Genomic DNA, 12,420 nt, shown 5'->3' with positions numbered 1-12,420 from the left:
TCATTTTATTCTTATCGTTAAAACTTAATATTTTTATACCATTTTCATTAATTTTTCGTAAAAAATATAAAGACAATATAGTTAACCCACGTAAATGAAAAAGATGACAAACTCATGCAGCGAGCCAAATTCTGGGAAGCCAAGCAGAATCAAGCCACGGATATAAAAGATCGGAGATCGTAATACTGGAAACAGGATGACTAGGTCAAGTGGTTCGACAAGTGTCCCATCCTTTTTAAAGATAGCTTTTACACGTCACTGGATAAGCTTGAAGACAATCTAGATCCACCAAACATTGAAATGTTGAGGTGTTCTGTGGGTCCACCCTGTGTCACGTTACAAGGATGGTACATCGCCCTCCCTGAGCTCCTGCAAGCTTGAAGACAATCTAGGTCACGTTAAACCCTAAATCAAAGTTCCCAGAAAAGAGACCCTGAATTCTGTCTAGTATTGGATTGGACTCAACAACTCATTAGATTCAAAATATATTAAGTAACAAAAAAGATAATTATGTTCTTTCCAATGCACGAAACTTCTTCTGCATAATTTAAATTAATTTAGTGTATAGTACCACCAATATAAAAAAGAAGACAGTATAATATTAATGGAAGGGTCATGTTTAATAATTGTGTTTATTGTCTTTTAGGTAAGAAATTAAGAATAATGTTTCTTTTTAACTTGTAGAACTGGGGACATATTAGACTCATATTGAAACATTTTGAAGTAAAAAAGACTACATGGTGGAAATGAGTTATGCTATTGTATCTCGACGTGAGTTTGAACTCCGTCAGCTCTCTAATCTAACATTTAACCACTAAGCTATTGTCTTTTCCCAAAAAAAAAAAAAAGACAAAAAAAAGCTTAAACCACTGAAAATCAAGCCAATAACAACCCTAGCTAAATATCTAACGGTTAAAGGTTAAGTACTAATAATTATTATCTGCCTCCAAATCTTCGACCAACCAACTCTAATAGGACAGTGCTCCAATGTAAAATCCACTTGATAATCCAATATTGCAGAGAATCTTTGTACACCACCTCCACCTTCTGAGTTTTTACATGGTAAAGTTCTCGATTGCATTGATTAAATGACTTTTAAATGAAAGGAAAGTTAATGAAAATGGTTTGAAAACTTTGAGTTTTAACGATAAAGACAAAATAAATGGTAAAATGAATAGTACCATGATTGACTTTTTAATGTAAAAATGTGATTTTTCGTTAAACTAAACAGTATCGCGGACTTTTCCTTAAAACTCTCTTAAATGAAACGATCCAGTATTTTTGTTTTCTTTTTAAACAACTACAATTGGTCTTTGATGCTCATGTCAGCAAATCCTGACCGTTAATACATTTCCTACATCCATCAGCATTCAGGAATTGCCCACACATTTACGGGTGACTCACCTTAGAACACTCTAATTATTCGTTTTATTGGTCTAAAGTCAATTGATGATTCGAATACTTAATCACCCAGATAAGGGCTCTTCCAGTAAATAAACTAATTAAAACGTCTTGTTCCTTTCTTCTGGGAGAGAAAAATGGACTTGTCTTGTGATTCCACCATAGGTAATATCATTATAAAAATGGTCCCAGTGACTGCGATCCCTCTTAACTTTTGTCACAGCCTTCAATCAGAAAATTAGATGCTGGCCCCTACACAAAGACTTGAAGACAATTAGATCATTGTTTTCAATAATTCAGTAGGGTTTGGTTAGGTAGTGCTATCAATCTATGATTGTGAAAGGAAACACATCATAATGTTTTTCAAATTGGACAAATTAAGCACAATAATTTATCAGTACTAACATCAACTTTCACTTATTTTTTCTTATTGGGAACGCAAGCCAATTAAGATTATCTCCAAGTTTTCTCATCCCTTATGATACGTTAAGATGCTAATATTCAACCACATTCGATTGATACCATCTGAGATATCCTAGTTCTGATCGTAGCCATCTTCTCTTTTGAGTACTTATCATGATCAATATTATCATGACATGAACATTAGTGAATTATGAGTCTTCCATGCATCAACGATTATAAATCAACACATGCGACTATAGTTGTATCTCATATCAAAATACATACCACAAGCATTTTGATTCAACATTCACAATAGTGGTGACTACAAAAAGAGGAAACATAGTTTTTTTTTTTTTTTTACCCCAAATCCCTTTTCCCTTTACTTTCTTGTATTGAAGATCTTTTCTCTCATCTAATACTCTCCACTGGTGCTGGTATGTTCTGAACTGAATACCGAAATCAAACTTAACATATTTATTATACAATTTAAATCTTGAAGTTACATAAAAATTTGGCACTAAATTCAAACCCTCAAGCTCACATAAAATTTACACCAAAATTTGGCATTCAAAATCACTTAAATAAAAATAAATAAGAACTCGAAAAAAAAAAAGTCACTTAAATATGAGCCAGAATTGAGAGAACTCAAAAAATTAGGCCTAACAATCAATAATGCCCATGGTATTAAATATCGATGATATCGGTAGTCCAAAAACATGGAAATTTCAATGAAAATATTGGGATATTATCGATATAAATAAAAATTGAATAAAAACCAAGGAAATTGTAAGAAAAACTTGGAAATTTTTATTGAAACTTTGGATAATGTTTATTTAGTCAATTATCTATTAGTTTATCAAAAAAAAAAATTAGAAGGCAATGCATTACATGATGGATTTAACTGATTTAAGTTGATTATACAGCGAGCTGACAAACACTGTGAGTGTATAAAATATGTAGTAATTAATGAAAAAAATATTAAACACACCATAATCATTTATATATAATGATTTACTACAATATTTTACACTTTATACATTGCATGGTAAGATACATGAGTGATTTAGTACCACATAAAGTTCCTATGAGGTTCAAAACTTTCACTATCTTCATCATCTCTATGTGTAGAGTAAGTTTATTGTGAAGAGTATTCATCAAATGATAAATCCCCAAAATAGTTTTGCATGTAATTGTTAACATGCCACTCATATAAATATAAATATTTTAGCATATTATCATTAAAATATAAGTGATATATGGTGGTTACGGTGTTGGAGGAGTAAAATGGGAGGGGTTCAAATCCCCTTTGTATGTACATGGATATGTTCCGAAATATCCGTGATTCGAAAAAATTGAAATATCCTCAATATTTCGTCGATATTATCGATATTTCAGACTATGATAATGCCCAATCCAATTTTGTGTTTACCAAACCAAATTGAAACCCATCTAATTTTAGGTTTATCGAATTTTGGTTTACCTCTCCCCGATCAAAAAATGTTTTTACCAATAAATTTTGTTTGGCAAGCAACCCAATGTGGCTGATCTGAAAACCCATCACAACGTTGGATTAGGCACTCATTGGAGGCCTGCTTTAAAAGCCCATCATAATGTTTTTTGATTGAAGGCACAATGAATTGCTTTGTAAAGCCCAAGAAAATAGTTGAGAATGCACCAAAACTAACCTTTACAAGTATTAAGAACCCTAATATGTTCATACTCACTTCATTCACTCCCTAAATGTTCTCATTTATTTTTCGGTCTCTAATTTATATATTGGGCTCTTATTTGTTCGTAAACGCTCAAATAAAATACAGAAGTAGGGAGAGGAGATCGCATGAGTAAATTCTGAGGAAAACTAATGAAAAGGGCTTGAAAACTTTGAGTTTTAATGATAAGGACAAAATAAAGGGTAAAGTAAATAGTACCAAGATTGACTTTTTAGTGTAAAAATGTGGTTTTTCGTTAAAGTGAACAGTACCGGATGCTTTTCGTTAAAGTTCCCTAAATTCTGTACCTAAACCCATCGAAAAATGTGGTAGAAAATTTCTAGAAACCTCGCGGACACCGATGAATGTGAATTTTTTTTAGAGAACATGGGTAGCAAAAATAGTGAGCAGGGAAATAACATTCACTCGCCCTTGTGTGAATATGCCGGTGTGTTAAATTTGATCGAAGCTCCACAATCAGAGGATACCATTCTTGCAAGCAAGTTGCTTATTTGCTATAAGGGTACATAATACGCTACTGTAGAGAGAGTGGGGTTTGGTCCACACTATATAATGGGTGATAGACTTTCGGCTGATAACATGTGAGTATATTAAGAGAATATGCCAAGGAATTGGAATATTATTAAAATTTTACAACTCTAAATACCTGATCATCACGAAATATACTCTTATAAAATATGGGATTTTGGCAACATAGAAAGGACCTTCAGCTCAACTCACAAACGCCCTGTGAAAATCTCGTTCTACGCCAACCTCTCTCATTTTCTGAGAAATCACTAACTTTCCTAACTTCGTCATCACATCTTCAGTTTGGATTAACAACTATGTATTGACAACTAGTGACATCTTCAATTTAGATTAATAACACTGGAGTCAGGAGACCAATGAGCATCTTCAGAGAGTAACAACACTGCTTCAAATTCAGCTAGTTATCTATCCAAGCCTTTGCCAATGAGGAACGCTTGGTTTTCTCATCGAAAGACGTCATCTCATTAGCCTTCTCGGTAAAGCGAGGTGTACTAGGTTATTTTGTGTTCGGCTCATTGAAAACCAAACCTTATTTGAACTTCACTAGCAACCTTGTCTTCAGGTTCTAGTACCCAGAAGCCTAGATGTGTTCCTTCCTTGGTCATGATCGATTGGATACATAAGTCAACAGCGTGTTCGACACCATCACCACATTCATTGAGTTCGGTGGCGAGTCGGTGCGCCCGCATTCACCAGAAGGACATAGTTAGCTCTTAGTTACTCCGCTTGCGCGCCACGTAGGCTTAGTAGTTTTTAAGGTCAACATTATGTAACTCAACACAAATAGTAGACCTCATTGTCATCTATAAGAGCTGAACATGAGGAACCTCTCACTTCTTAGTTACAAGTTTCTTTGATTTAGACACGCAAATCAACCCTTGTTGACACGCCTTCTGATACATGTGAATCTCATATGTACAATCATTTATTAAATAGCATTCAACAAATCAATTTTGTGCTTCTAAGTACAATTACTATAAGATCACACATCAATAATTCTAATCTTGTTAGTTTCCTAGTTCCTGCTTAAGGATCCAACTTTGACCATAGTACTTTCCAAAGAATAAGTATAATATGAAAAGTGATTTCCACACGCATTTTTTCTTTCCTACACACTTTTATTTATTTTTAGCATAAATTGAGTAGAAGGAGAATCAATGGATGATAATATCGCAAATGCAAATACAACTAACATGAGTGTAGGAGCAAATCTATTTAGACATTCTCCAAAGTTTTGAATTCAAACATACAAAATGTGCTACTTGATTCATAAACAAATGAAAAAAGTAGTTGTTGGCCTCGAAAACAACTAATACTATAATTATGGTCATGCAAATTGGGATTATGGAGGTAATTAAATAAAATTAAAGATCGATCATCTTCTAGGCAAACGAAGACTTTGATATATTATTCTATATGTGCCAACTAGTTGCCACCCATACATGTACTATAATACCTGGACTTTTCAGTCCCTAAACATCGTTTTGACGTTTTTTTTCTTCACATTCCTTCCACTTTTTGCATACCAACTTGCCCATTCAACACGCTTTGCCCAACTTGTGCATTAACATTTGCTTAGTGCCATGGAAATTTGTTGAAAACGATACACCATTTGTCGATGGACGACCCACAATAACGATCTGCATTATCATTTTGGCAACTTGCATGGGACTTTGAGGTCCTAAGAATATTTTTAATAACGGAAAAGATAAACACACGCTGGCTCTTTTTAACATTTTACACATTCCTATTTAATTTTATCCGTTACTTTTATTTAATCTGTCAGAATATTCATTCTGACAGCGACTAAGGCAAATATAATAACGTGGGAGATGATAAAACTGGCGAATAAGTCTAAAAAAGGACGGGACTAGTGGGTCAATTTGCCTGCCTTTCACCATCTGAAGGCGAAAGGCATAACAGCAGCAGATGAACGAGGCTTTTCCTAGGCAAGGAAGAGGGGTCACTAGCAACACACGTGGGGTCTTCACCCACGTGCCCCGTAGGGCTCCACTCTCTATACCTTACCCATGATTAACAACCAAACTCCAACTTTGCCACTTCTTTTTTAGGACAGACAAATCACAGTTATGGTCGCTAATCACAATCTAACATATAAATTAGTAGAAGCGAAACAAAAGGAAATCTTCTGCACGTGTCAAACTGATTTGTCCATCTGAGAAAAACTACATCCTACATGTAACGAGTCAAGTATTTTTCCGATTTGAAATAATAAAGAAAAGGGAACTACTGAAATCCCAACATCAATGGGTAACTAAGATTACAATTGAAGACTTTGAAACAATGCCATTACCACTAATGGTATGGCATGGCAGGAATTGCAACAATGAAAGCTTAAGCCCTAAACCCATCCCACCCCCTGCTAAACCCTACAATGCTGCCTTAAAGTAACAAGTAAATTCCTCGTGGTGGTGGTGGTGTTACTCTTCTGCACTCTCCAGGGTGATTTAAAAATTTGCCAATTAAGTTCCCAAATAAGTCCCTAAGTAACAGGATCAATAACTTCATCTAGCTGATATACCAGAGTAGTCATTTGAAGAAACATCATTACCAGATGTAACCTTTTGTTTCCTGCCATGCCTTCGATTACCGGTGGCTTCTGCGCGAATCACTTCTCTTGCTGCCGTCCCCTCCCCGATGTCTTGAAGGCTTTCCACCTGTCTTCATAGCACCAATCACAAACAATATGAGGCTTGTACATTACAACAAGTGACAAAAAGAAGAAAAAAAAAGGGGAAAAAAGAGGTAGTTAGCACAATACATTTATTTACTATATAAAGAAACCGAAAGAGCACTTGATGCTTATTTTTTCATACCTTAAGGCTTAAGTTCAGAGTCCACATTTGTTTGCCCCAAATGTTATTTTATTTAAGAAGATAATGCCTTCACCAGTTTCACAATGCACACATAATACATTAAGCACTTGTTAAGACACAGTTCCGAGACTACTAGATGGAACGAAAGTCGCTTTAGCCTACCATTCGGTCGTATTATTTATTCAATAACGATCAAATTTGACTCGAACTCTGGTCAGTAATTGGATTCCTTTGTCAACTTAAATGAAAAGTAGATTAATTTTAGCACCTAGGATTTCGACATAAGACTAAAATATCTTAATTTCAGTGCCTTGCGTTTTATAAGGATAACGGATTAGAGAGCGTCATCCTCCACACTGGATTTCATTAGCTTATCAAAAGAACCGTCGTCTATAGGTCTCATATTAAAAGCACGCTAAGATAAAAATCAGGTTACTAAGCATAAAGAGGAGGGTACTGACCCCAAAACAAAAGCTCTGAAATTGAGTGTCGAAGCCAGAAGGATCATCCAAGGTCGCCTTCTCATAGTTCATTTCAGAGCAATTCCGCTTAGTACTGGAACTTGAACTTTCACAGTAGGACACATATGAAGACGTAGAACAGGAACTAGGAGGGTGAGAGACTGGCCCATAACTCCCAGTATCCCCTTCAAACATTTCATCAAAGAGATTTTGCAATTCTTCAAAGGTCTCCTGCCCATTTTCCTGTCAATTACACATTCTTCATATGTCAGTAGGTACTCAGAAACAATATCATCATCGGCATCATCATATGATTAGTCAAGATGAAATTTCTCTAGAAACTTCCAATCATATAGAAACTGAAAAAGACTGTAAGTTCCTAAAGTTTCTCACTGCATTACCATATAGATTTATGATTAGTCACAATGTTCAGCTCACAATTTTTATTAAACCTGGAAAAAGATGAAGAACAAAATATGAAACTTTTGACAAAACAAGCTCTCAATCATTCAACATAGCTGATAGGACTAGCGCATACCCCTTCAAAAATGTTAGACTCCACGTTTTTGGGTGTCCTTAATATTTTGGAAAATACAAATTAATTTAACTTTTTTCAAATGTTGAAAAAAAAAAATTATCATTTCTCACTGAATGAGCACTAAACGGGCAATAGAGCACATTTTAGTGCCCCTAAATTGTCTGTTTAGCCTCTTTTTAGTGTAAAAAGTTGTATTTATGTGTACTTCCTTAATGTTTTTGCGAATATTACTGGCCGATGCCCTTTGCCGGAACTGGAAGTGACTACAGCTAACAGAGATCTCATACAAATCAACAGCTTACACTTGCCCACACGCGTGTTAGTAACTACAACTAACCAACCTCTAAAAGGTCGTACCCAGTGCACAAGGCTCCCGCTTTACGCAGGGTCTGGGAGAGGTGAATGTCGGCTAGCCTTACCCCCATTTATGGAGAGGCTGCTCCCAAGTCTCGAACCCGAGACCTACCGCTCATGGGCGAAGGCACTTGCCATCGCACCAAGTGCGACCTCTACAACTAACCAACCTCTAATTACAAATATTTTCTAGTCAATCATGAAAATATGAGCATTTGAACACAGAACAAGTCCAATACACTTGTCATATGCCAGGTGACACCTGATGAACTTCTTATAACTATAAATTTATCACTAAGTAGTGGGCTAGTGGCACCTCAATGCCTACCCTTCGTCTTGGGCTTCCCTAGATCGCAATTAAACAAATAAAACTGCATCACGGGATTGGTGGGTCCACAGTGACTGGTATTTTAATCTATACTAAAAGAAGATAGATTCAAACTAGAGTCCAGAAGGGTGAGCGACTAGGCTCCACCCACCTGCGGTCAAGGCCCTAACTAATGGGCCCTTCAGGAATAGACTTCACCAGGATGTTACTACAATTGTAGTTGGACCTATACATTTGAACAGGACTAAATGGCCCTTCAACACGCTTTTCTAGAATGTCTTGGCAAAAGTGAGGGCTCAAGGGAAAAGCTAAAGTAAACCAAAAGGTTTTCCCAAAAAGTGCGAAGTTTTTTTGTTTTTTGTATTTTTAGAACTTTAACGAAAAGCTTCAGATACTATTCGTTTTAACGAAAAATCATATTTTTACACAAAAAAATCAATCATATTGCTATTCACTTTATCCTTTATTTTGTCATTTTCGTTAAAACTCAAAGTTTTCAAACATTTTTTTTTATTAGTTTTCTTTTTTTTTAATTTTTGCATCCCATTTTTTCCCTAATCTATTTCAACGTGTTTAAAACATATATATGTTAGTAAACGCAAGGAAGTTGAAAATTAAAAAGGAAGAAGGGTGAATTTGTACATACATTAGGCTTCGTTTGGCGCATCATCATTGCCATCTCGTCCAAAAACTCACCCATCCCCTGCACCAATAACAAATTTTAAATCGGTCCACATGTGAATCAGATGGGCGGCTACATTTGACGGATTTCATACAAGTAATAAATAAACATTGGCGAATGTCATCGGGACTGGAGCAGTTTATAAACTACCAAATTTGATACAACTTGGTAATAACCGCAGGGATTACAGGGATACAATTTCCGCTCACCCCAATTAAATGCATTGAGTGTAATGAGGAATAGAGTCCTACTGTGATTGGTTAAATGGTCAAAAGTGAGCAGTATAAGTGTAGATAATGCTGTAAATTCAATAATAGAGAGTCCACTAATTGAAAAGAACAAAAATTCTTGATGCTGCGTAATTGTTTTAGCCGTTAAATTTTATATTTTTAAACAAAGATCTAACGGTTAAAATATTTAAAATACAGACCTAATCAAATCCCAAGAAAAAAAAAGCTTACATTGTTTTCGTCATCATCACTGCCGTAGGCTCCAACATCGTACAGAAACCTCTTATTCGCGTCAGATAAAACTGTTCAACAAAAAACAGACCATACGCTTCCCTCGTGAGTCGTGACCAATTTACTAAAAAAATAATTAAAAAATAATAATTAAATGAGAATCGGAGGTTGAAATTACCAGAATAGGCTTCTTGGATGTCCTGGAATTTCTTCTTGGCTTCCTCCACGAACTTAGAATTTCCGGAGGCCGAACACCGATCCGGGTGCCATCTCTACACCAGCAAGCATATAAAAAAATCAACAAAAAAATTCAACAAACTCAAGAAAAATACACAATTCCCTGAATTTCTCAAGAATCCCAGAAAAGTTTCAAACTTTTTCGATCTTTCTAACCTGTTCTGATCATGCAGTGAAAACCCATTTCCGGGATTTACATCCTGAAAGCCCAATTTCCCAGACGTTTTGAAGGAACCCAATGATGTTCAACCCCAACAAATAGTAGAAAGGTCCCATTTTTCAATGATTTGGCAAAGACCCAGAAATTCAATTCAGGAAAAGATTTCTACTTTACCTCTAAATTTCAATTCTAAAAGGACCCAAATGAAAGAATTGTCAAAAAAGGGGTTTAAATTCAATTGTGCAAAAATGGTGATGAAATTTAGTCTAAAAAAAAAAAATTCTAACCAGTGCAAGTTTCTTATAGGCATTTCTGAGCTCCGAGTCTGTGCATTCCTTTTCCAACCCCAAAACTGCATAGAAGTCACTGCCTTTCTCTTCCCCATCCGCCATTTCTCCTCCCTCCTTCCAACTCCTTCAATTCAAACAAAATCCAAAAAATACCCAAGAAAAACAACCTTAATTTCCTCGTTCGTTTCTTGTCGACAAATTATAGGACCCAAAATCCCAGAACAAAACACAAAACACAAAGATTTTATGTCGTACGTAAAACTACATCCTTGTGATTTGGAGCACGGAACCTCTAATCGAACGGGAAAGAGTGAAGGAAGAGGAAAACCTGAGCAGCTTCCGCCCTTCTGCACATAGAAACTCAGGCCCAATTAAAAGAACACTCCAGAACCCAGCCCCATTTAAATAGTTATTTTATTTTATTTTATTTTATTTTAATCGATTTCGAGGATCTTTCGTGATGGACGGTTGAGAGTGCGCGAGAGGAGGTAGATATTTATGCAGATTGTGAATCCAGAAGGTTCTCTTTCTCACTGTTTCTGAAGCCCTTTTTGACGTCAACTAAAACAGACCAGGATCGCCTACGGATTCTTATTATGAGGACACTGAGATCAATTCATCTTGGCCGTTTATCAAATATCATATTGTCATGAGTCAATGTTTTTACTTTACCATCCCTTGAAGAAAGCTTCAAGCTCTTAACGAAAACACAAAAATCGAGTTGAGAGTTTTCAGTGAATTAAAATAACTTTGGCTTGAGTGGCTGCAAATTTTAAATTGAAATAAATACCCCTTCTCTCAATATTTTTCAACTAAAAGAAATATGAAGCATGAACTGGTTTTTTGAATCTTTCAATTTTCAACATAAAGTTCCCTAGTTTCATTTTTTTTTTCTCTATAAAAAAGAAAATTGATAAAAGATAGCAACATTTTAGAATGTGATGTTTGGTGGAAACCATTGTTTTTTTTTTTTGTCAAACGATAAATTTTGTTAGATTAGTTACCGATTGAGTGTAAACCTATGTCATCATATAAAAGCTCAATATATTTCTATCACTGTGATAAATTTTGTAGAACTTGGTTTGCATTCGATGCTTTTGATCCAATTTCTTCAAATACGAAGTCTAAAATCCCTAATTATTTTTTTGGAACACATCTGAAATCCCTAATTGACAAAAAACTAAACACTCAATTGACATAAACCCAGATGTTGACAAAGAGTTTGAGCGTTAGGTGTCTTATATTGTGTATATTGGGGTTGAGGGTAGTATTGAAAAAAATGTGGGGTGTATTAAGATAAATTTTAGTTCAAAAAGTAAAAGTGAGGTTTATTAAGTATATAGAGTGTAGTCAACAAAATGTGGGGTGTAAATAAAACAACCCTAAATCTATTTCTATTAATTTGTCTTTAAATTTAGGTTTTAATGTTATTCTTATGAAGTTATTGTTTGACAGAACTTGTGATATTGCATGTAGTTCAATATTCTAGTGAATAGCGTGTTGAATTTTTACCAGGGCCGGTCCAGAGATTTTTGAGGCATGGGGCGACGTAAAAAAAAGTGCCCTAACTTCATGTAAAAAAATTATTTATTTTCACACATAAGACATCGAAAAAATTATACTTAGAAAAACACTTCAAACTCAATAATTTAGAAACACAGAAAGATTAATTTATTTTGTATTGAGAGAGGGAAACAAAAAAACTTCGGGCTTACAAGTAGATAGATGATGAATTTTGTTTTCCATCTGAACTTTGAATGTGTTTTTGAATAAATCGTGAGATTTTTTTTCTTATTTACTAACCTTGTCAATATGGGACTAAAAAATAATGATGTTTTCGAGTCTTTAATTGATATGTATTATTAATGAATAGGCACTAAATTGAACATTTTGATGACATGTCATATAATTTGCAAATTTGGTCTATGTATTATTCTTTGTTGAAGATTAGACTTGAATTAAAACGAATATTTAAAAATAACAACCCACATAGCTACTAGATAGTAACTAA

At 34.9% G+C, this 12,420-nt stretch overlaps 1 protein-coding gene across 3 annotated transcripts; it reads right to left on the bottom strand.

Moving 5' to 3' along the window:
- Positions 1-6,208: 6,208 nt before the first annotated feature.
- On the bottom strand, positions 6,209-10,817 carry LOC126582806 (uncharacterized). 3 transcript variants are annotated; one of them, XM_050247012.1, is made up of 7 exons: positions 10,665-10,817; positions 10,407-10,533; positions 9,901-9,994; positions 9,723-9,793; positions 9,226-9,282; positions 7,360-7,602; positions 6,209-6,739 (listed from the first exon to the last, which is right to left on the bottom strand). In XM_050247012.1, the coding sequence occupies exons 2-7, from the start codon at positions 10,509-10,511 to the stop codon at positions 6,587-6,589; spliced, it is 723 nt and encodes a 240-aa protein (XP_050102969.1). In that variant the 5' UTR covers positions 10,512-10,533; positions 10,665-10,817; the 3' UTR covers positions 6,209-6,586. The 3 variants fall into 3 exon arrangements, with proteins under 3 accessions (XP_050102969.1, XP_050102970.1, XP_050102968.1); XM_050247013.1 differs by having other exon boundaries at positions 6,209-6,743; positions 10,407-10,801; XM_050247011.1 differs by having other exon boundaries at positions 10,407-10,800.
- Between the last annotated feature and the right edge of the window lie 1,603 nt (positions 10,818-12,420).

Source organism: Malus sylvestris, chromosome 9, assembly GCF_916048215.2.
Source record: "Malus sylvestris chromosome 9, drMalSylv7.2, whole genome shotgun sequence".
NCBI lineage: Eukaryota > Viridiplantae > Streptophyta > Magnoliopsida > Rosales > Rosaceae > Malus > Malus sylvestris.
Note: the sequence above shows the minus strand (reverse complement) of the source record. Positions and strands in the feature narration are given on the sequence as shown.